Here is a 26,579-nt window from a genome sequence, read left to right on the forward strand (position 1 = left end):
GTCACACAATGCTTCCCTCTTTCTCAATTCTACAAAGGGGGAACCAATAACAAAACAAACAAAAAAAAATGATCAGCCATTCCCCACCAAAAAGTAAGGATCTGAAAGAGTAAAACTTGCCCAATGCCACACAAAACAGAAGGGGACAATGTAATTTTGTTCTGGCTTTACATTCAGTCATCTTTCCCCTGCACTGGGGTCAGTGATCTGCCCAAGAATATGAAGCAAGAGGCAACATGATGCAGCTGAAAGAGTTTCTTCCTAGCCAGAAGACGTTTGATCAAGCAAGTTAAGCTTCCTGTTCTCAATGGTGTTAGTATTTTATGTAAAGTTGAAGAATTTAGCTACATCCATGGTCTTTACAATGGAGTATGCAAAGGAGACATTCAAAAGAGAGATAACAGCATAGTTTTCTGTATACCTATAGTCATTGGTGCCTATGCCACAGTTCTCCAATTGCCCACTGCAGGTGGACTGGATATTCACTATTCCCACCTGGTCCTTTGGCCCACATTTCCCTATCCTTTATTCTTCCCAATTGTAGCCTTTGCAACTACAGTGGCAATAAACCTTTAAGAACCCTATTTGATCCACAGCAAAAAAAGATATTTTTATATTATTAAGAAATAAAAATTATTTTAAAAATTCTACTTATTTCATTTTTATCTCTTTTACTATTTTTGTGCATAATAACAGATTTGCATAGCAACACATATATGTAGAAATAAATATGAAGGCATTAAAGGATGTTTAAGCAAAAACAGGGTTGCACAATAAGAAGAGTTGAAGAGTTTAGCCATCACTTAATCCAATGGTCACTGGATTCTATGATTCAAGGTATTACTTTCTACCTTATGATAGGATTCTGGTAAGTCAAGAAACTGCTAATTTAGTTCAGTGAAATGACTTGGCAAAAATACTAATATATAAGGATATTTTTGGAGATTTCTGTTGTCAGAAGAACTAGCCAAGTGGAAAAAAAAATTCAGATGTTTAAATTTTAAAAATCAAACATTTGATTTTAATCTTTTCTGACAAAGATCAATTGAAGGAACTAGGGAAGTTTAGTTCAGAAAACAGATTTGGGGAGGAATGATAGTTGTCTTTGAAGGGTTGTCACATGGAAGATGATTTGTCTTGCTTGGTCTCAGAGGACAGAACAATGAATAATGGATGAGAGTTACAGAAAGGCCAACTGAGACTTGATAAAAGGAAAAACTTCCTAACAACTGGAGTTGCTCAAAAGTGGAATGGGCTGCCTTCTGGAGGCAGAAGATTCCCATCGCACTAAAGCTTTTTGAGAAAAGGGTGAATAATCTCTGGTAGGATGAGTTGTATAGCTGAGTTTCTTATTCAAGTATAGACAGGATTAAAATGGCTTTTAAGGTCCTTTTCAATTCTGACATACTGTATTTTTGTTATACACACACACACACACACACACACACACCAATGGGGATAACATTTGGGAATAATATATATCTTTTTAACTTTAAATATTTTAAGCAATCTACATGCTATGAAATCAACAATAGTATACAACTTCATTCACACTAGAAAGACAGAAAAATAACTGAAATGTTAACAGGAGAGCACTGATCCTGTAAATGACAAATTCATTCAAGCAAATTCAAAAGAAAATTTTAATTTGCAAGCCAGTCTTAAATTTAGTTACATCTGACAAAACAATGCCCTATCCCTGGAAAAGACCTGGATTCCAGACCAGGAAAGGCAAATCAATCATTCTCTTTTTTTTTGTTTTCCAGTTTTTAACACTGGATTTAAATATTCTTTAACTCAATTTATTCATCCAGATTTACTAAATGGTAAACAATATACATTTAGGTGGTGGAAGGTGGGGAGGCTAAAACCTGTGACTTCACCGTAGTAAATTTCCAGTACAGAATTCCTTCCACAGCAATCTTAATGTTTTAAAGAGCTGCCCGGCACAGCAGAGAGCTGAATATGTCAGTGGGCAAGAAAGGAATGTATTGGAAAAAAAGAGGTAGAATAGGTTAAGACATTTCACATAAAAGAGGCAAGAAAATGTTTTTGCGATGGAGTGGAAGGGGGGAAAGTGTGGGGGGGAATGAGTGAGCCTTCATTCTCATCGGAAGTGACTCAGAGAAGAAATATCTTAAGACACTCAAAAAAGGCATAGAAATCTATCTTACCCTAGAGGATAAAAGGAGAGAAAAGGGATGGAAGAAAGGAGTCGGGGGAGAGGAGGGGTGAATGTAGGTGACAGAAGAAAGGGAAGAGTGTAGGAGAGGGCAGTCTTTTGAGGATGTACAGGGTGAAAGGAGAGAGAGAACAGAGTAAATGGGAGTGGGAAGGATAGGGTGCTAGCAATAGCAACTCATAGACATGATAAAGAATGTGATCCATCCTGGAGTCAGAGCCAATGGTATCTGAACACAGACTGAAGTACATTTTTTCTTTCACTTTATTTTTCTTGAGATTTCTTTATCTTGGGGGGGGTTGTTTATTTTTGCAACAAGACTATTGTAGTAATGTGAAAATAAATAAATGTAAAAAATTAAAAACTAAAATAAAATGGACTAACAGAAAAAATAAAGAGTTTCCTGAGACATGGAAGCTAATTTTTTTGCCTATGGTCATACAGCTAACACATTAAATGCAAAGTATGAATGTTTTTCTAAGAATAAACATTTGCTTGTTTATTTTGGAGGATTTACTATTTTACTATTAAATGATGCAAACTGGTAGAATTTTAATTTACTGCTTACAGCCAATCCCACGATAAATATATGTGCTACAAAATGTTAATATCCTATAAAATTCTGCCAACACTGGTGATGCAAATAGATTTTTCCCAGAATTTTTTTGCTTCTTCTCCCCCAAATCCCTTATCTTTCAAATATAAACTATCAATGCTTGGTTCATGAAAGATGGGGATAGAGAAGGTAAGCAATTGTGATATTTCAAAGTATTGTAGAAGTGGATTATTTTGGTACCTAAATTTGCCCTATAACATCTGGGAATGAGAACTATTCTGAAATACTCTTTTATTTAAAAAAAATTATAAGGTAGCAGGATTAAATGACTTGCCCAAGATCACACAGCTAGGTAATTATTATGAGTCTGAGACTGGATTTGAACTCAGATCCTCCTGACTCCAAGGCCAGTGCTCTATCCACTGTGATTCCTAGCTGCCCTGAAATACTCTTTTGATAAGAGAACTTGAGTTTGCAGAAACCCGATGAAATATTGAATCTAATCTCATTTTACAGATTAGGAACTAAGTTTTAGAAAGGTAAAACAATTTTCTTGTTCATTAATAGCAGAAAGGTAAAACAATTTTCTTGTTCATTAATAGCAGAACTAGCACAAGAATCCAGGTCTGCTAGTTCCCAGACCTGTGCACTGCCCAATACATTATCAAGTTGCCTCTCATCTCTCCCCTATTTTTTCCTTTCTCTACTTGAACCCTTAAAGTAGCAAATATCAGAGAAATAATTAGGAATAGAGTGGAAAGGAGACTGGTAGGATAAAGTGGACAAACTAGAGGTCTTTTCTCTGCTTCTTTGCTTATTTTCTTTAATATTAAATGAACATACTCTTCAGGCTACCCTGTTCCTTCTGTCTCATTTTCTCTCTTTTCTCCACTGAGAATTTCACTGGCATAGCATTTAATAAAGACTAAGTGAGGACACTGTCCTCACAAAACAGCCAGGCCAACTGTCAAAATTTCCTTAAAACTATCCTCATTGCTTCCCTCTCCATAAAGGTATTAAAATAAGCACTATGCTATGGTGTCAATTCAGAAAAGAAGGCAACAGATTCAGATGAAATGTCTTTGGTACAATAAATCTTCATTAAGTTACTTATCAAGCATGCCATCTAGAATAGCTCAAATGCAATCACTGAATCATATAGGTCTAGAAGGGCCCCTCAAGAGGTCATTCCCTTGCTTTCAGAATGGAAGATTATGATTAAACTATGATCTTTCTCATAATTCAGAACCTGAAAGTTCTTTCTAATGCTAACTTAAATTCTTCTTGCTGTATTTTAAAACCTATTCTCTCTTCCTATATAACAAACACTAACAATACACATGCTATCCTTTCTGTACAAGAAGTACAGTACAGAAGACTTTATTTCTATATTACTAAAAGGTTATTGTCATACCATGAAATTCTTTTAAAGTTGAATTTTGTCAATATGAATCAAGAATGTTGACATAATTATAAAATTATAATTATCTGAATCTTCATTTATAAATGAAATTTAATATTATAAAACAAGGTGATTATTATTATTATTATTACTATTTTTAGTTTTTGCAAGGCAATGGGGTTAAGTGGCTTGCCCAAGGCCACACAGCTAGGTAATTATTAAGTGTCTGAAGCTGGAGTTGAAGTCAGGTATTCCTGACTCTAGGGCCAGTGCTCTATCCACTGGACCACCTAGCTGTTCCCGATTAAATGTTTAAATCAAAATGTGATTTGCTTTTCATTTTCATATTTGCTTTTTTTTTTTTTATTTGATCAGGAAGACAAAGAAAAAAGTGATAAAGTATCAATTCTTTTGAAATTAGATCTTTGGCTTTATGATCTAATAATTTCAGTTTTTAAAGCCTATTAAGAATTATCTTATTTACATTGGAAAATACAAGATTTTGGTCTTGAGAAAGTGTAGTGCAGGGTCGATTATTATTCAAAGTCTTCATTTAATTCCAAATCTCACTATGCATCTTTCATATTTTTCAATTTCTTTACAAATGAAGAAATTAAATAAAATGTTTCTTTTAAGTAAAGAGTTAAGGCAATTAGATTGTTTATACTACCAGGGACTATAGAATGATTTTACTACTAACCCTTCCACTTCTCTATCTACCTTCTTCCTCTCTCTACCTATTTCTTTCCTTTAACTCCCTCCTATTCTCTATAACAACTACTGGGTCCTCTCGTTTTTTTCTTGCCAGTCTAATGGATTCTGGCTTGAGACTTGTTTATTTGGGAGCCTGTCTTTGTACCAACCCCCAATAAGGAGGACTGATATATGGTGGAAAACTCACATTTTAGAGGTTTACTGTACAGATCTGAACTCTGATGCTCATTTTCCATGTGACCCTTGGTACATGGAAATTCCTCTTTAAAATGAACTGGATAATATCTGCAGTCCCTTCCAGTTCTAAATTTGGGTGAAGGGGAGAGGCATCATAGTGAGTTCATCATAAGACATCTGATAGCTTAGTCCCCCCCAATCCCCCAGGCAAGTTGATGAAATAAAGAAATGTAAGGGACAGGTAACATAGCCACCAACTCACAACTTCTGTGATCTTGAGCAAACCATTTAATATCTGGGGCCTTCAGTTTGTAAAATGAGGAGGTTGACTAGATCTAAGTCTAAGATGATAATGATGTTTGGTATCCAGTTTTAAAACTTGATGTAAAATGCAGTTATAGTCTGCTACCAATTTATGAAGTATGAAGGTCTTATGTCTAGCGTGATGGAATAGGAAGTTGCCTAGGCACAGGCTGACCAAAAAATTAGCTGACTGCTCACTGGATGATCCCTTAAAAAAAATGTCCTAAATGGGAGTCAGATGAGGCATAAGAAAACCTGAAGAAAGTGCTGGCTACAGAGAAGAGTCTGCAATGGAAGGACCCAGCTCATGAGACAGAATAGCTTTTTACCCCACAGGGTTAGGATGAAAGGAATCACTTCACAGTCTTTCCATCAACCATGAGTCATTTAGCAATTAGTCCAATAGCAAATACAACATCTAGCAGAGCTGGCCAGTGGAGTCAAGACAGGATGCAGCTCTAAGGAGTGAAGGACCTTGCCATATTGGTGCTGGTGTGAGTTGTCTTGGCCATATCTTCCCTAATGTGCCTCTCTAATAGTGCTCTCTTCCCATGATGCTCTGTGAGGTTGTAGGAAATTGTGCTCCAGGTTTATGGGATAATGTTTTTATGATCCATCTCAGTAAATAAATATCTTTGCTTTGAGCTGAGATTACTAGAAAATATTTACGGACTATAATTTTGATCTTGGTGTACTTGGTACTTCTGGACTACTCATCAACATACACATATGTTGGGTCTACAGGAAGGAAACTACCCCAGATTCAAGGTACTTTGGGCCTGTATTCCTAAAACTACAACTCAAGCTCTGACTGGTATGTTTATCCTTAATTTTACAGAGTATTATTACAGAAGTCAATGTTTTGTCCTTCATTTTTGAAGAGAACTATTAACATCAGGGATATGATGCCATAACTTGCAAGTGAATTGAATTTAAGTGTGTGGGAGGGGCTGTATAAAATAACCAGTCTCACTTTCTTCTTGGGAGCTTTTTGGGTCCAGGGGACAGAGAGGGATTAGGATGACTGGAGACAGTCCTCTGAGATTGTCTTACCCTCAAGGGGCATGTACCCCACCCAATTAGGAGACCTTCTGTTTAGAATATAAACAGAATTTGATCTGAATGAGTTCTTACTGAAGAAGAGTTTAGGGTGACCCAGGTCATGCAAAAAAACCAACCACAGTAGTCTTGATGGAGACAGATTTCCCTGTCCAGATTACTGGAGGCAGGGATGAGTCTCATGATTAAGCCATGTTCTCAGTGGGAGGAGCTGAAGAACTTTAACCCAACACTTCAGGGACTCATGTGACCAAATTGACTCATATCTCTAGCACCACAGGCCCCCAATGTCCTTTTCCTTCTCATTGATTCTGCATCTTGCACCTCTAGTGGTGCTCAATTAGACTTCTTGGACCTATTCGTCTTATAACCCCCACAAGGGTCAGAGATGGCTCTCTTTTTGTTTCTGGCAAGGTAATAGGGTATGGTTTATCCAACACAGCTAGTTAAGTATCAAGTGTCTGAGGTCATATTTGAACTCAGGTCCTCCTGACTTCCTGGCTAGTGTTCTATCCGCTGACCTGCCTAGATGCCCTAGCTGTCCCGTTAGCACTCTTTTTGACTCAGACATCATTCAAAAGTCTTTCCTGCATCAGCTCTGGGCTCTCTCTCCTGGATTTTAGATATCTGACTACATTAATAACTCCATTGCAAGGCATAAGGCCAAGAGTGTTGGCAGGTGAGTAAGGGAGGATGAAGTCGTGGGGGAGAAAGCAATTCTCTCTCTCCCTGTCCTTGAGAGATAAGGAACTATTCTGTCTCAAAGGAAGAGTTTATCTTCCATGGCTGATGTCCTTATCTGCTATCTGGGGTCACAGTCTTCAGAGCTGTTTCTTACCTCAACTGACTCATAGAATGTGTCTTATTTTTAAGGGTATATCATGGATGCAACCAACTCATCAGTTACTCAATGCAAAAACTTTAATTTCATTAAGCTCTTAAAAGAACTTCTCTATACTTGAAAGGGCAAAAATGTATACTTTAAGACTGTTGCTGTCTACTCTTTATGTTCCTTGAATTTATTAAATGGGCTGAAAGAAAATCAATTAATAAAATTTCTTCTGATCAATTCTCCCTCCTCACTACATCTAGGATCCTGTGATTCCATTTCTTAGAGGGTTCCAAGTGACAATGGGAAGGACATCATCATTACTATCACTAAGTACCCTACTCTCATTTCTAGCTCCAGTTCCAAGTTTTGATACCTGCTTAAGTCAAATGGAGTGCTTGCTACCAGTTCAGCTTTGAGCCTGAAAACACCAGTGGTCCAGATAATCTAGACCTTGTATCTGGTGTTAGTGACTTCATTTCCTAGTTGTGAGTGTGTATGTTCATGTGTGTACATATAAAATAGAAGTCCTTTCTCAACTATATTATGGATCAAACATATACATGTATACATCCATCCACACGTATACATATAATTATGTATATTTATATATAATGTTTATTTATTTAGGAAAATGAACCCCTTAGTAAACTAAGAAGGGCATGAATTGGCACAAAGAACATACTTCATCCACTACTCACTTTCCCTCCACAGTAGAGGTTGATTATTCATCTAAGATCTAAGTCTAATTTTTTTAAGTTAGGGAGAAACCATTTATCAATCTTTAGGTTTTCAATTCCATTATCAAAACATAGTACTATTTATTAAATTGAACGACTGATAGATAGATAAACAGTTTCAGAACACAGATCAAATCCAATTATAACAAACTTCGAGGAGAGATATCTAAATTCTATCGTTTTTCCATACTTTCCAAAGTAAACACAATATCTAATAATAATTCAAAAACATTTTTTATTTAGATTAACAATATTCAATTAAACTTTCACATTCACAAATAGCACAGACCTAACAAAGGATAACCTAAAAGGAATGATACCAAGTTTTCATGTGTTCCATCAGAATCGACAAAACTTTTCTATAACTTTCAATTCTTCCTTCCAAAGAAAACTGTAGATGTTTCTGATTTCACTTGATTCCATGTGATTCAGGAGCATCTTCCAACTTGCCCTTCATTTTCTTTTTTTCCAATGCCTTTCATTTTCAATGTATGTTTTTATCATATGACACATTATTAGTCTTTGGCTCTAATCATCACTATTATGTAGTACTATTATTGTAGGATACCAAGTTTAACTACAAAACATTTCATTATAATCACTGTGTGAGATTATATCCTGACTACTGAAATAAAGAAAATAATGAAAAGACGAAGTAGAATATTACCTCTCAAGGGCTGCTCTTCTTTTTTCTACAAATTCTGTGGATGATGAATCTTCTTTCCCAACTTTCACTTTAGTCATGCCTTTGAACATATTAAGTGAGTCCTGAATCAATTTTACAGTATTTTAAACAATCTTAATCACAACTGCAGCAAGGAACTTGGGCATTACAACCAAAGTACAATAAAAGTTCAATAAAACAGGCAAACATATAAGGACTGGATTTAAAATTCATATAAAAAAACCTGAAAACAATGAAATATGTTAAAGAAAAAATTCAATTTCCATAAATTTTTCTCACATGAATGACACTCAATATCTCTCCTTTCTCTCTTCCCCCTCCCCCTCTCTTTCTCAGTTTATATAAATTCTTACATAAACTAGGCTATGCTATGTTTTTGCCTCTTGGAATAGAAGAATAAAGGTTTATTCTGTTGTAATTACTATTTTTATATAAATAAAAATTGTATTTGAGAAATTTATAAAATTGAATTTTAAATCAAGAAATTAAGTTCTTTTCATAATTTAATTCTTGGATAGCGTTTAAGAATATATTTCTGTAGAGAAATACAAAAATAAGTTTAATTCATTATTTTAATGTTTTTCTTGATACAGACTCTAGGATGAATTCTAATAGTATGACAAACTCAAAACTCTGACATGAAATTTTCCTATTAAAATGTCATGGTTTATCTTAAAAAAATAGTCTAAGACAATCTTTAAAGAGTTAAAATATTGGTTATTGCGATTATCTGAAATATTTTTCTAGTTATGGAATCTTTGAAACACTAGGGACTCAAACATATCAATATAATACTGTGTTCAAAACAGTGCCGATAACTCAGGTATCAGAGATTTTTTAAAAATGGATTCTGTATTGTAAAACTTAAAAATAAAACTCATCTTAGGTGTAGGAAAAGATTAAAAAAAGATATAGAAATGAGGTGTGAGAGAAAGAATTAATACAGAGAAATCAGATGAGAAAGGAGAGATGGTTTGGAAACCTACTCTCATTGGGAATGATTTAAAGAAGGAAATATATTTTCATGTACATATAGGATAGGGAGGGTACTGAGTTAGGGGGTATATAGAAGGGTGTGTAGCTCAATGGGGAGAGGGGTAATAAAAGGGTGTAAGGAAGCAAGTCTTAAAAGGTGGTAGGTTAAGGAATAGGAGGTCTAGATAGTGAGCAGAAGTAAAGTAGAAGAATGTGGAGGGGTTGCTACTTTCAGGAAATGTTAAAAAATCGAAGAGACACACAAATCAAATATAGATATCTATGAATATATATATATATATATATGTATAGCTTATATGTTGGTATATATATTGAAAATGTGTGTATGTATATATGAGTATATGTTAGTGACTGTGTACATGTATATACATGTACACACATATAAATACCCATACACACATACATGTGTGCGTGTGTGTGTATATATATATATATATATATGAAGAGAGAGAGAAAGATACATATCCATACATATACATGTATATGTCCTTAATTGTAGCCTTGAGGAGTAAGGAGGAAGAAAGTAAAAAGTATAAAGCAGATAAAATGAAGCAAAGAAAAGATGGACAATTTTGAACTCCAATGTGTAGTAGTGGTATTATTATTATATAAGCTTTCTTGAAATGGAAATTTTAGCTTTTGCTGCACATAAAATTTTTTTCTTATTTTGTTTTTAAGTTTAAAGCAGCATGAATTGTAATTGTTCTTAGTTTACTATAAATATAATTTATAGTCTACTATAATTCACTTAGGTTTAGTTCTAACATATCAGTTCTTAAATACCTTAAAATCATTTAAAGTGTTTTATTTCACAAAACCTGATGAGTAAATTGATCTCACTACAATAACCTTTCTTTTCTTTACAAAAGTAAAGTGTCTCTTTTCCTCTTGTATCCCCAGAAGGGAAAATTATGGTTTGATGGCAACTCAGAAGGGTAAGGAGAATTTAGCTCCTGCTTTTGTGGAATAAAAAGTCATGAGAAACATATCAATATAATACTGTGGGTTCTTAACATGAGTTCATGAAAGTTTTTAAAAAATACATTTTGATAACTATTTCATTATTAATTGTTTCTCTTCATAATCTTATATCTCTTATTTTATGCATTTAAAAACATTATTGTGAGAAGAGATCCAGGGATCCATGACACAAAAATAGGAACTCCAGGACTATAGTCTCTTTTTATATCTTCAGAACTAGGTAAATGTAGCAACAGCTATTTAATATTCAGGGAAAGAACATTACTAAACTTATTCAAAAGAATGCATTAGAGTCATATTCATTATGTTATAATAATGGCATTTTATTTTTAAAAGAAAGGTTATTTTTATCATTTCACAAAGATATTATATGAAAAATAATTTGACATGCTCTCTCAAAATACATATATATTCCACTGTGGTTAGTTGAGGATACACTTTCATAAATACTTAGAAAAAAGCCACTTAAGCATTAATAAATCTTATAAAAAAATAGCAATAACAGCAATAGCAAAAACAGGATGTTCCAAATGTCTCAGTATAAGTTATATAGCTTACAACTGCACTAAGATTTTTGGGATACTTTGCACATCATCTGTACAACTAGGAGTTTAGTCAATGTTTAAGGATATATATCCATTTCTCCTAATCCTTAAACATGAAGTATCCTAACTTCATTTTGGGATTCTATTGAATATATCACATGTAATTCTACAATTATGTTTTAAATGTAGTGTATTTCATTTTGAGGGGAAGGGAGTCTATTATTAAATATTGAACACTATGGCAATTTTGGTAAAATATAAAAACATAAAATCATTCAAGAAGAGATAACTACAGTAACCCTGTTTTTGATAAGTATAAAGACTTATGTTTTTGGGATTAGAATTTATTATTTGGTAAAAATTGTTGGAAAAACCAGAAAGCAGTATGGCAAACAATGGGCACAAGCCAATATCTTAACACTGTTTACCTTCAAGATAAGATCAAAATGTATACCTGATCTACATATAAAGAGATAGTATCAAAACATTTGAACACAGAACATACTTGTTAGACTTATGGTTAAGAAAACAATAAACAACAGATAGCAGCATGAAGTGTAAAATTGATAATTTCAATTATGTTTCAAAATTAAAAAGGTTTTGTAAAACAAAAGCAGTCAAAATCAGAGGGAAAGTAAAGAATCTGAAATTTTTTTTAATATAGGTCTCATATTTCAAATATACAGAGAACTTTGTCCAATCTATAAGAACCTGAGTCATTCCCTAATTGATAAATAATCAAAAGATATGAACAGGCAGTTTGCCAATGAAGACATCAAAACAATTTATAGTCATATGGAAAAATTGCTCTAAATCACTAATGATTAGGGAAATGCAAATTAAAACATCCTTGCAATCTTATTCTATACTTATCAGATTGGTTAAAATGATTAAAGGGGGAAAGTGACAAATTCTGGAGGAAATGTGGAATATTTGGGGTCTTAATTCACTGTTCATGGAACTATAAGCTGATCCAACCATTTTTGGAAAGCAATCTGAAATCGTGCCCACTCTACCCTCTGACTCAGCAATACTACTTCTAGGTCTGTTTCCCAAGACAATTAGGGAAATAGGATGAATTCAATGATCTTAGAAAAACAGACAGATTTTTATGAAATAATGAAGAGTGAAATGAGCAGAACCAAGAGAAAGTTGTTTATGTAATAAAAATACTGTGCTAAGCACAACTTTGAGTGAATGAGTCATTTTGACTATTATAAATACCTAAATTAACTACAAAGAACATATGAAAGAAGATGCTATCTGCATCCAGAGAAAGAAATGATATATAGAAGTATATATAGAATGGTTTACACACACACACACTCCTTCATATAATTTTCAAGTCTAGGAATAAGAGTATGACAAGCACACTAAAAAATTCATGATTAGAAAATACTTAAATTTCATATATATGAAAGAAGGCATAGATTTTTAAGATGTAGGAAGAGAAAATCAATAAGAATATTAATTAGATTATGATGAAAAATCTAATAGTGGATGCAGCATCATAGAATTCAAGGAACACTGGTTCTGGAATCAGAGAAACTGGGTTCAAATTCTGTCTCTGATGTTTACTTGTGTGACCTTGAACAAGTAATTTTATTACCCCAGGGCTCAGTTGCCTCATATGTAAAATGAGGGGATAGCGCTTTAATCTCTAGATCTATAATAGATCCCATAATAGAAAGAATGTATTTAAATGTCAATGATGTTAGTTTCCAAAATTATAAAAGCAATCAATAAAATTCTACCAGCATTCAAAAGTCAAGAATCTAAATTAAGAAAAGCACACTCAAATATTTAAGGTCCAACAAGTTGAAAAAGCTTAAATGTCAAGAGATTGGGACAGTAAGCGAGCAGAGATGGCACAGTATAATTAAAATGAATTTCTTATAAAAGCCAATATCCCATTAAAAATCAATGAAATACTACCTGAGTATTAAGCTACACATTTCTTATCACCTTTTTCTGGATTTCAGGAAATCACTATTCATTACTGACCATGATCACAATTTATTCACCAACTAGCAAAAGCTTAATTGCTAGAAAAAGCTAGCGTCAATCACTTCTAACTTTGCAATTTAATATCATACTTAGCTAAAATCCTGTAAGTATTGGAAAGCAAAACTATAATTTTTTTTTTACTACATATTCTAAAATAACCCTATGGATTCCATTAATTCTGCATCTACATTAAGTTTTTTTCATGTTTGGGAGAAAATGAATATAAAAACAAAGTATTTATAAATTTGCATAGTAAAACTTAACAATTAAAAAGAATAAGACTGTTTTGAAATTTATGCTTACCTACAATACTCTTCTCAGGAGCTGGAGGCACAATATAACCAACATGTAAGTATTTTGTGGCTAATTTGCTGTGCAATCCAAGAAAGTCGCTAAACCTTCTTTTAACTGAAAATTCGTTCTTATTGAACATGGATAAGGAAGTCTATCAAAAATAAGAAAATAAAGAATTTAAATATTAAATAGATAAGTTAAAGTAAAAATTATATGACAGTGCCAAAAGCTTGGATCTTTGGGGACAATAAGTCATTATTTGACAGTATTTTCTGGGGAAAATTAGAAAAGCAAATTGGCAGAAACTAGGTATAGACAAATATCTCGTACCATATAATAAGATAAGGTCAAAATGAGTACATGATTTAGACATAAAGGGTGATATGATAAGCAAATTAGAGCATGGAAAAATGAATGTCAGATTTATGGATAAGGAATAATTTATGACCAAACAAGAGATAGCATTCATTACAAGATATAAAACTCTGATTACATCAAATTAAGTTTTTACACAAACAAAACCAATGCAAAGTAGGAGAAAATTTACATCTAGTTTTTGGTAAAGGTCTCCTTTCTCGAATACATAAAGTACTGAGTGAAATTTATGATACAAGAGATTCCCTATGTAATAAATGGTCAAAGGATATCAAGAAGCAGTTTTTGAAAGAAATTAAAGTTATCCAAGGTCATATGAAAAATGCTCTAAATCATTAATTATTAGAGAAGTACAAGTTAAAACAACTCTGAGATACCACTCCATATGTATCAGATTGACTAAGATAACAGTAAAGGAAAATGACAAATGCTGGAAAGGATGTGTAAATAAGGCACTGTTGGTGTAGTTGTGAACTGATCCAACCAGTCTGGAGAACAATTTGGAATTATGTCCAAAGGGTCACAAAACTATGTAAATCTTTTGATCCAGCAATACCTCTACTAGCTTTGTACCCCAAAGAGATTTTCTTTTCTTTTTTTTTTTAAAGAAATGATGAGCAACGTGGCTCCAGGGCTGGTGCTTCGTCCATTGTGCCACCTGGCCATACCTACAATTATTACTATTATTTTTTTTTAATTTTAATTTTTTTTCTCTCCCCTTTACTTTTTCGCCCAAGCAAGTCTATCTATATTCAAGGGGGGAGGGGTATTTTGTTTACTTGTAAACAAGTATATTTTATTAATGTAAAAAAAAACATTTGTACAAAATGAGAATAAAAATAAATTAAAAAAAACTCTCAGTCAGCAATAAAAAGTTCAATACAGAGCCAATTAAAGTAAAAAAAAAAGAAATGATGAGCAAGATGATTTCAGGAAAAAACTGGGAAGACTTACATAATCTGATGCAAAGTAAAATGAGCAGAACCAGAACACTACACAGTAAAAGCAATATTGTAATGATGATCAAAAGTGAATGACTTAGCTTTATTTCAGCAGTAATATGATCCAAAGCAATTGTGAAGGATTTATGAAGAAAAATGCTAGCTACCTCTAGAGAAAGAACTAATGGGAGTCTGAATGTCAGACTGAACCATACTCTTTAAACTTCATTATTTTTTGCTTTTCTGGTCTGCATTTTCTTTTGCAACATGGCTAAATGGAAATGTTTTACATGACTTCATGTGTACAATCTACATCAAACTACTTGCCTTCTCAAAAAGGGGAAAGTGAAAGAAAGGGGTGATAGAATTTGAAACTCTAAATTTGAATGTCAAAAATTTTTCTTTATATGTAATTGAGAAAAAATAATAATGCTTAGAAGACCCTGAAAAAAAAGTATTTCATGCTATAGTATTTTCAAATAACTAATGAAAGCAACTAAGTCAATATTTTAGAAAAATGGTTAGAGATCACACCTGTTTTTCCTAGACATTTAGTAATATTAAATGTTGTCAAAACCTTACATGAATTGATGCAAAGTGAAGAGCAATCAGAACACTGTACCCAGTAAGAGCAATATTGTACGATGATCAACTGTGAATGACTTAGTTATTCTCAGCAACACAATGATCTGAGACAATCCCAAAGGACTCATGATGAAAATGCTTTCCATGTCCAAAGATAGAATTGATGTAGTTCAAATGCAGATCGAAGTATACTATTTTTCCCTTTATTTTTTTGATTTTTTCTTTTGATCTGTTTCTTCTTTCACAACACGACTAATGTGGAAATGTTCTACATGAGTGTACATATATAATATCAAATTGATTACTGTCATCGGGAAGGGGGAGGTAAAAGAGAAAGAAAAATTGGAATTCAAAATTTTAAAAACTGAATGTTAAAAAATTTTCTTTACATGTAGTTGGGAAAAAATAAAATATTACTTTTTTTTAAAAAATGTTGTTAAAGCAATTCTAAGTGATACAGAAAGACTCACCTTTGTTGTTACTCTATATGCCATATAAGCATTCATTCCATCACCTACAAGACAAGTAATAAAAGACCTATTAAAGTAAGTAGGTTTTTAAAAAAAGAAATCAATATTTTAATATTGTACTTATTAACTTAAGTTTATGATAAAGAAAATATATGAAAAATAAAAGAACTTTTATAAAATAAAAGGAAATACAATACAAAAAATATTGCCTCACCAACTTTTTCTGGATCTGAAACACCAATTTCTATATCAAAAACATCTCCATTTGCTTCTTCTTCAATCTAGAAAAGAGAAATTTATGGTTCTGGTTGGTCAAATTCTAATTTATGTTAGACCTATAGCAATCAATATTATTTGGATCAATATAAATTCACTACAAGTTACAACTAACACAAACAGTTATTACATGTTTGTGAGAAATCCATTTGAAGTTTTGTTTGTTCTTTGTAAGAAGATTAATGCATCAGTGAGCTGATGCCAAGGCAAGCAATAAGTTGTATTTAAGTGAGGGGGTGCTATGCAAAGTCCCCCAACCTCACTTTCTCTCCTCTAGAGCCATCTGGGTTTAGTGGCCAGGTATGGATCAGGATGAGTGTAAGTGACCCTAGATGCAGTTGGTGACCTTGGCTTTTGAGGCAATACCTATTAAGTCCTTAAGGTGAGGTAAGAGAGAAATGAAACAAAGAAGACAAGAATGACCCACTTCCAAAAAGAAGGAAAAAAAATTGGTGGGAGAATAAGACTCTCATTATATCTAAGTGATTAAGGAAGGAGAGAAAGAAAAGAAACTAGGATTCTCTTTTGCATAGACAAAAAAAAATTCAATCTGAGAGGGGAAGATGCTGCCTGAAACAATCAGGGCCCAAACAATGGCCAAGAGGGCTTAGTCTAAGACCCATTGCTGGCCAATCATGGAGAGCTAGAGTGATTTGGGGCCTGGAAATGTTCTTCAAAAAAGAGCAGAGTCTGCCTAGCTGCCTCTCTCTCCTTTTCTTCTTGTACTTGTGGGTGCTCTGCCAAAGGTTCTACTCTGTTTTCTTGGAATTTAAAGGTTGATCAGCAATGGGTCTTGGGTTAAACCCACCTGGTCATCATTTGCACCTTGACTGGTTCAGAGTAAATTCACACAGTAATTATTTCAGTTTTACCCAGAAACTCTGAGGGTTTTTTCCACTTCCAGAATGAATTTTTTTTTTTTGGACTAAGCAAAAGAGGCTCCTTACTTCTTAGTTTTCTCACCTGCCTTAATCACTGTAATTTTTTTTCTTTTTTGGAAGTGGTTGTCCTTAACCTCTTTGCCTCATCTCTTGCGCATAATCTTAATGACTGAATGGGTGTTTTGCCCACAGTCAAACTGTGACCAGGGGAAGATCTAGCTTTAAAAAGTCAGGTCTACCTCTACATCCAGGGCCATCTCCAGTCCTCCTGATCCATATCTAGTCAATAGATCCAAATGGCTCTGGAGGAGAAAGTGATGCTGGTGACTGCACAGAAACTCCTTACTTAAATCCAACTCACTTCCCTGATATGATCTTCTTCGAGAATAATAGTCAAACAACAACAACAAGTTAAAGCTTCAGTTTAAAATAATTATCTAGATTTGTTTGCTGCAAATGGAGGGTATTACTTTGATAATGATAGAAAACTTTGTTTTTATATTTATAGAAACAAAAGATAAAAATGTTAGGCTTTTTATAACTACACTATGTCTTAAGCCTTTTCACAGTAAATATTAAATTCTGCAGCTATAAAATTTGTACCTCTACTGTTTAACAATGACCAAAAAAATCAATGATTTACCATACCTATTTTCAAAAAACATTATATTCATAACAAATATCTTTCTAGTTTCTAGATTTCTCTGTGCTTCCTAAAAAATATACATTCTTCCTGGAGGTTGCAAACCAATAAAAGCATGTAGCATGGTAAACAACTCTTCACAGAGCATACCTAATAACATAGCAAGCAGAAAATTTCCCATATACAGTTAGTTCTCAGCTATTTCCAGAGAAAAATGTCTTCCTAACATTAGCACATTTTTTTTTGCATTATTTTAACTTTCTTTTCTTAAAATAATATGCTTCAGCACAACAATTACTCTTAAAGTTTGGGCAAAAAATTCTAAAACATTCAATAGCCATCTTATGTTTGACAATAGTATAAGGGAAAACTTTCAAGCATTTGTTAGCATATTTTTTCTAGATTTAAAATTCAAATCCTCCTCTGAAACCTATAAGCTGTGACCTTGGGCAAGTCATTCAATCTTCCTTTTAATCATTTAACCACAAGCAGTGTCCAAGAATTTATCTAAAATTATAGATAGGTCTTTCACATGTTTTTCTAAAACTAAAAAAAATCACTAATAAAAGTTTCTATTTGCAAAACACATCAGTTTAATAACTTTCACATCTCTCCCTCTCTCTATATATATAAATATTCACTAATAAATTTCCTGACAACTCTTTAGATTAAATATTATTCCATTTTAAAGATGAAACTGGAGCTCAGAGGCCTGTGATTTGCCCAAGGTTTCATGTCTGAATAGTAGAATCAAGACTTTATGGTCAGAGTTTACTTTTTTTTTTTTTTTTTTTGGTTTTTGCAGGGCATCACTCAACTGGGTAATTATTAAGTGTCTGAGGTTGCATTTGAACTCAGGTCCAATTGATTCCAGGGCCAGTGCTCTATCCACTGTGCCACCTAAGAGCTTGCTTTTTTGAAAGGTTTCTCAAGAAAGACTAAAGGGGGGGAAAAAACCCTGATAATTTAACAAAGTTAAAAAACTTTATTCAGTACCTCATCCCTAGATCTATCGAAGATCACAGGAGCAGACATACTTTTTGACTCAATTCTTGGTGCCATTAATGTGGTAGGTGTTATAGGGGTGATTGCAGGAGAAGGCTCTGGAGAAAGTATAGGTTCCCTTTCTGGACTATCCAAAGAAACTTCTTCTGTGGCTTCTAGACACAAATTAAGCAAGTTAATAATAAAAAATACAGAAAGGAAAACTTATAATTCTAGTACAGTTTATTGGACACTGAAAAGAGCTGAGATCTTGTTCAAAAATAAACACGGTTAACAAGAATCTAAGTTTATTACAGTAACTTTAATTACAAAAAATTTTCTTATGTTTTTCCTATATATATAGTTCATCTTAACTTTAAAATTAATGATTAAAAAATTCATATGAAAACAATTTACTAAGTCAATTTTCAATTTTATATATTAACTGGAAGGAATAAGGATGAAGAGAATTTATACTTGGTTTTCTAATATATATTTTACATGTGGGACAAAATTCCTTTTCAATGCTCTTGTACTTAAGATAACATTAAAATTAATTTGAAAATATAAAGCTTTAGCAGGAATTTGACCAGAACAGAAAAGGGAACCTATTCTACTTCTAGACAATTTTAATTAGGAAATTTTTCTTAATATTAAGCCTTGTAATTTCCATTCACTGCTTCTGGGTCAAATAGAAAAAATCTAACTCTTTTCAATAAGATAACCCTTAAACTAATAGAACATAGCTATGAAACTTCCCTGAGACATCTCTGCTCTTTGTTAAACAGAAGTTGTTAAACTTCAATTGATCCTCATATGACTCAAACTTGAGGTCCTTCAATATTCTGGGTGTTTATCAATCCTTCTTAAACCATGGCTTCTGACTAGCTTTGTGTCATCCGTAAATCTGGGGATATCAGATATGCCTTCATCCAAATCATTGATAAAAATGTTAAACAACACAAGATCAAGCATAAAGCCCTAGCGTCACAGAAAACCCATTATTACACTCATAACAGAAACATTAGCAACCTCTCTTTGAGATAACCCATCCCACCAGTTCTGAATCCATCTTTTTGGTGAAAAGAGTTTGAGAAACTTTATCAAAAGCTTTGCTGAAGTCTAAATAAACCATATCCCTAACATCCATCTTACCTACTAATTTGGTAATACTGTGACAAAAGGAAAAAAGCTGAGTCTGGCATGATCTGTTTTTAAAGAAGTCATGCTGACTCTCTATAATCACCTCCAACCATCTCTAATGACACTTATGAAAAAGAATTGAAGTCCAAGCTACTTGCCTATAAATTTTAGACTTTGTTAACATCCATTTTTTTTGAAAATCTATATCCTCCAATCCTTCAAATATTACTGATAATGGCTCAATAATCACATTTGTCAGTTCTTTCAGTATCTAAGGAAGCACTAATTTGGGGTGATGACCTGAAATGATCAGGGACTCTTAAGTGCTCTCTTAATATCTCCTTAAGGATCAGTCCCAACTACTTCACTCCCTGTCATTTTTTTTTTTTTTAGGTTTTTGCAAGGCTAATGGGGTTAAGTGGTTTGCCCAAGGCCACACAGCTAGGTAATTATTAAGTGTCTGAGACTGGATTTGAACCCAGGTACTCCTGACTCCAGGGCCAGTGCTTTGTCCGCTGCACCACCTAGCTGCCCCCACTCCCTGTCATTTTTGATTGTCATGTCCAGCATAAAGATCATTCTGCAAGGCAGAGGGAAAAAAATATCAAAATAAGAACTGAAAAGCTCTGCTTTCTATCATCATCTCATTTATCCTAAACAAAGTTCTATTTCATCTCTAATTCTTTTTCTTTCAAAATATGTAAAACAAACAAAAAACCCCCAGTTTTTTGGCTACACCAATCCCTCTAATGCATTACGTATTATGAATGCTAGCATCCCTGGCACTGTTTTTAAAAGGACCATACTATGCTCTTAATTCATTCTCTGCTACCCAGTCTTGCTTCTATCTTCTGTTTTCTTTTTTTAAAATCTATGTTGATTGGTGAATTCTCTGTGTATCTATATCAGATTTAGACCAATCCCATGTTTTCTCCTTAGTAGAAAATATTTACCTTTGTGTTTTCATATTTTTGTACTTGAAGTCCTGGTCTGACTTTCCCACTGACAGTTCATGGTATTCTACTTTCCTTTCCTTTAGAACTTTGAAACATGCTTTCACAAAATCCAAGGTACATGTCAGACTAGGTGAAGGATTCCTTTTCTCTATCAAAAACTTCAGGTAGGAGTAGTTACTTTGCCCCAGAATTCTAGTCATATTTACCTCAACAGTGAGTTTCTCCCTTTTAATGAATATCACATCTAGAATAAAATTCTTGCTTGCTTGGTTCCGATACTTTTTTAGGATGAAATTACAAAAAATAAGTCAAGAATGCATTATCTGCTTTGTTTGTGGCATAGCCCTAAATTGTTTTCCAGAATAGATGGACCAATTCATGGCTACACTAACAGTGTATCATTCCACCTATCTTCCTGATATCACTTTTGATATCACTTTTATAAACCTTATGGTAATGATGTAGATCCTTAGAACTCTGTAATTTGCATTCCTTTATGAGTTATTTAGAGCATTTTCATATTGACCACTGATAGCATTGCTTATATGTAGAGCAAACTGCTTATATCTTATAAATTTGAATTCAGCAAATAAATTTGAATGTATCATAAATTTGAATCAGTTCCTCATTTACCTTGGATATCAGACTTCGATCAAAGAAAATATGTAACAAATATTTTCCCATTAATTATTTTACTCTTAAATGTACTGCTTTTCTTTGCACTAAAACTTTTCAATTGTATGTAATTGCTCCTGTTATCTAACTGATCTCTGAAAGAAGTTGAAAACTTTCCCTTTACTCAGTTATCAAAGGATACTTTTTTATATTTAGGTCATATGTAGATTTGGAATTTATTATATAGCACATGGTACAAGATATTGGTCTGAACCCAATTTCTGCCATACTCTTTTCCAGTTTTCTCAGTAGTTTCTGTCAAGTTCTGAGTCCTTGGTTTTATTGATTATTTAAAATTGCAGTAAGGCTTTTGGGACATCTTATATTATAATTTATAAATAAGTATTCAGTTCCTCAATTTTTTTTTTCTGTTGATAGGATTGTTGTAATCAAAGAAGTTTGCAAACAATTATTAAGAAATGAATCTTTGGTATTTCAATAGTATGGTACTGAATCTGTAATTCATTTGGCTAAACTGATCAACTATTTAAATCAAGGACAGGAGCATCTTAGATCACAGGCTGTATAAGGTCCCTGAAATCCTTTCGTCTGGCACTGCTGCAGCAACTGCAGGCAAGATTCAAAACTGAATAAATCTAAGGGCTTTTTAGGGGTAAATTAATTAAATGTTTGACCAAATACAGCAGGTTGATTTTTAAGTTGAAAATTTTGTATGACCCACAAATGATGTTATAAATATCCAAAAGGCCCCTGATAGAAAAACGGTTCCCCACCCCTTAATCTGATCATTCTAATGAATTACTTAACCCTGCATTTGTTAAAAGTCTTGTAGTCTTACAAATTTTATATAAGCTGAAGATTTTTTTGAGTTTCATATATCTATCTATCTATCTAATAGCATACTTTGTATGCTAGTACTTGTTTATTTCCTCTCTCTCTCTCTCTCTCTCTCTCTCTCTCTCTCTCTCTCTCTCTCTCTATGTATATATATATATATATATATATATATATATATATATATATAATAGCATACTTTGTATGCTATTACTTGCTCATTCCTTCAAAATCTTTTTCTTTTCTTATTGTTATAACAATCACTTCTAGAATTTTATCAATTAACAGGAGAACAGGAGGTATCTTTGCTTTACCTCTGATCTTAGGGGAAAGACCTTTAGCACTTCTTCATTACAGATAAATACAAGCTGTTGGTTTTAGATGAAAGCTATTTTCCACATAAAGAAATGGTCTACCTATTCCCTGGCTTTTAAGTACTTTTAAAGTAAATTAAGTGTTTTATTTTGTCAATTTCTCTTTTAGAATCTGTTGATACAATCATGCAGTTTTTGTTTTTGTTGTTAATGTGGTGTATCATGTTTATATTTTCCTAATATTACATTCCTAGACCTCCAACTCTGGTATCTTAAGAGAAAGGAGAAGAGGCCACAATGACCAGTGAAGGTGTACAGTGCTAGTCTTAGGAAGACAAAGGACTAGTGTGGTAAGAAAACTATTTTCAAATGCTATCTGTGGCATCTAATAAATGGTTTTTGATTAGATAGATAGTGGACAAAGTGGCAAAGATGGTCTCTACAGGTTCTTGAAGAATTTCAATCACTGATCTACTAACAGGAGGATCTCTCAAGTACTGCTGAGGGGGATATTTTCAAGAGATTTACCATTTGGTTCTCTTCAGCTTTTTTTATTCCTTCTATAGGCTTCCCTGTAGTTTGTTTATGTTGAAGTCATTCAGTAGAGGAATAGAAAGATGGTAGAAAGTAGAAGCTGAGGGTCTCACTGGAATACTGAAGACATGGGTTAAAAATCTTATCTCAGATAAACACTGGCTATATGACCAGGCGAACCATCTAATCTCTCATTGATTTAGATATAGTGCACTAAGACTTTAAATTGAAAAGCAAGTTCAGACTTGCATTGTTACAAATTTAAATATATATGTAAGAATAAATGAATAAAAATGCATTATGAAATACTTACACAACTTATATACTTTATACACACACATACTTTATATACACACAATTCATAAACTTTAAAAAATGGGACAAATTAATTTGAAATGTACATAATGCTTAATACATTTTACAATATTTAATTCTTATATTTTTAAAATGAAGAACAGTAGCAACCAAGAAAAACATTATTGTGGTTAGTTTTTTTGCACAAAATATAGAGAATTCTGGAAAATACTGATTGTACTTTTCATCAGCATGAACTATTTTTAAAACTATACATATAACATAATACTCAGAGACAATAAGACACTCAAGTAAAATACTAGATTTAACTATCTGTAGTCATTCATCAAATCAATTTGTGAAAAACTAGAATCATTGTATTTTTATTTTTCTGGAAGAGCAATGTTTTGAAAGAACAATTGGAAGATGCCCTCTCTTGCTATACATATATTAAGTATTTCAAGCACTATCTGCAATTAAGAAATTTGCACTAAAAATATAACACATCTAACAAATATATTTCTCTTGGTTATTAAAAAGTTATATTATTGATAATTACCTGCAAAAAGATCTTCTCGGTCATCATCTAGTATGATTTCTGCAGGTTTAGGACCATTGGAATTTGTACTTAGATCTTCTGCAGGAAGACTAGCTGGTTCTGGAGATGAAGGACTTGACTGATTAAAAAAATAGAAAATGCATAAAAAATTGGTATATTATCTCTCAATAATTGTCTTCTATATGAATGTTATATTCTTTTTTTAAAAAATAGATGTGCCTAGATTTTTCACATATTACTCCCTTGGGCCCCCAAGAATAGGATCTTAGAAAAAAGAATTTTTTTGAGAAAAAAAGAGAAAGAAAATAAAAAACTGTTCTTATTTCCTACTCTCATTAAGATAACAGTGAATAAAAGCAATATATATATATATATATATATATATATATATATATATATATATATATTACATGCATGTGTGTGTATATATATGCATATCATTCTAGTAGATACTTTAGGCAGAATATTGTAAGCATTTACTTTTCAAAACAGTAAGTCTAATAAGAATAGTAATATGTTCAACTTTAGATTATTTGACTACTTTAAAGATCTATAATTTCAATGGAATGAGTACTTTCCAAGCTTCACAGAGCTCCCCTTCACTATGGTTACTCCAGAAAAACATATATCCAGCTCTGACTTCAGTAAGTTGGTCTTCATTTACCAGCCTTGTTTCACTTAAAGCTATTTGGATTAGTTCTCTTGCCAAAAGTGCTATTCAAACCTATTGGATCTTGTGTTGTCTATGAGTGTGTGCACATTACATGCACTGTTGTTGAGTGGATTCTTCTTGTACTTTTTTTGTGTGTTTCAACCATAGGGTGGAATCCTCTCCTGCTGTGGTCAGGCCAGGGTTGAGTAACCAGACAATTTTTAGGGCACCTTTTCTAGATCCTTCCTCACACCAGGAGGTGAGCAGTGATCCTTAAAAGGGTTGCTGTAGGGGTGGCTAGGTGGCACAGTGGATAAAGCACCGGCCCTGGAGTCAGGAGTACCTGGGTTCAAATCCGACCTCAGACACTTAATAATTACCTAGCTATGTGGCCTTGGGCAAGCCACTTAACCCCATTGCCTTGAAAAATCTAAAAAAAAAAAAAAAAAAAAAAAAAAAAAAGGAGTTGCTGAATCTCACTTCTTCTTCCTGTGAGAAAAATACCCTATGACTTGGGCTGCTGCCTATGTAAAGGGTTGTGACTAACAGCTTCCAATATATCTGCACCTGTTGTTCTGTTATTTGCCTTCGCCACAGGAATGGTAAAGTGGTATGAGTGATGTCTTTTGATTTGTGTGTAAGTTGGATTTAAATAAGGCAGAGGTGCATGAAGTCATCAGCCTCACTCTTTCTTCCAAAGTCATCATGGTCCAGTGGCAAAGCAGAGTTGACAACTGGTGAAGGCTTTAAATGCAGTGAATGACCTTGGTGTCTTCACTGTCTAATTAAGCTCTAAGCACTCCATAGAGTCTGCTTCAGCTACCTTCATGGCCATTGGAACAAAGTGTTCTCATCTGTCCATTCCACTAGTGTAAAACTTCACATGCTTGGGGTAGACACCTCTCCCAACTCACCAATGATTCAGAGACTCTCTCTAGTACCCTCAACCTGGTTTAGTGCTCATGCTGAAATGATTTACCAGGATGTGCATGCGATATCTTGGAATCACAGAATTAGGTGGCTCAGGAGGACATCAAAGGTGGAAAGCAGTATCAAAAAGGGCTTGGCACTCCTCACATCAGAAGTTCTAGTCTTCCATGAACACACTCTACATCCCAGCAAATGGAGAAGTTTTGAATACTGTGGGTAAGTTCATCTACCTTGACAGTGTACTTTCCAGACTGAAAACATGTGTTACAAGAACTAGCTAGAAGGCTCCAAAAGAAAATGCAGAAGTTATTAGACTGACTACCAAATTGAAGGTCTACAGAGTTACTGTGCTGACCTCATTGCTCTATGCCTGTGAAACTTACCAGTCTACCAGCACCATGCCATGAAATTGCATTACTTCCATTTAAATTTTCCTATGAAGATTCTGAAGATCACCTGGCAGGAAAAGATATCAGGTCCTTTCTTGAGCTAAACTGCCAAGTTCAAAAGGGGAACAGAAGAAGTAATACAGGGACATCTTGAAGGTTCTCTCTCTTTTTTTATTTTTTTTATTTTATTTTTTTAGGTTTTTGCAAGGCAAATGGGGTTAAGTAGCTTGCCCAAGGCCACACACAGCTAGGTAATTATTAAGTGTCTGAGACTGGATTTGAACCCAGGTACTCCTGACTCCAGTGCCAGTGCTTTATCCACTGTGCCACCTAGCCGCCCCTGAAGGTCTCTCTCTTAAGAACTCTAGAAATGACTGTGCAGCCTTGGAGACTCTGGCACAGGACTTTTCAGCATGGCATGCCTTTATCAGAGAGGATGCTATATTCTATGAGCAAGGCAGAATTGAAGCAGTTCTAAGAAAAAATGAGATACATAAGTTCAGAATAATCATCTCAGTTGTTCACTTGAAAAATTTGTGCCTGACATGTGGTAGGTCATTCAAAACCTATATTGGTCTGATTAGCCAGTTGGATACACTATAATTTCTTTCTATAATAGAGATGTCATTTTTCATCTTCTTCAATAATGAAGGACAAGAACCAACCAATCAACGAGTACTATCTTGACTGAAACACATCAAAACCCATTTAAA

At 33.5% G+C, this 26,579-nt stretch overlaps 1 protein-coding gene across 1 annotated transcript in view; it reads right to left on the reverse strand.

Annotated features, from left to right (window-relative positions):
- Window positions 1-26,579, reverse strand: part of SNX2 (sorting nexin 2) — a 59,758-nt gene that overhangs the window by 16,014 nt on the left and 17,165 nt on the right. The window contains exons 2-7 of the mRNA XM_074204729.1: window positions 23,896-24,013; window positions 18,638-18,801; window positions 16,056-16,122; window positions 15,842-15,885; window positions 13,480-13,621; window positions 8,630-8,708 (exon numbers count right to left, since the gene is read on the reverse strand). Coding sequence (XP_074060830.1) covers window positions 8,630-8,708; window positions 13,480-13,621; window positions 15,842-15,885; window positions 16,056-16,122; window positions 18,638-18,801; window positions 23,896-24,013 — 614 coding nt within the window. The remainder of the gene's footprint in view (window positions 1-8,629; window positions 8,709-13,479; window positions 13,622-15,841; window positions 15,886-16,055; window positions 16,123-18,637; window positions 18,802-23,895; window positions 24,014-26,579) is intronic.

The sequence above is a fragment of the Macrotis lagotis genome, chromosome X, assembly GCF_037893015.1.
Source record: "Macrotis lagotis isolate mMagLag1 chromosome X, bilby.v1.9.chrom.fasta, whole genome shotgun sequence".
In the NCBI taxonomy this organism is placed as follows: domain Eukaryota; kingdom Metazoa; phylum Chordata; class Mammalia; order Peramelemorphia; family Peramelidae; genus Macrotis; species Macrotis lagotis.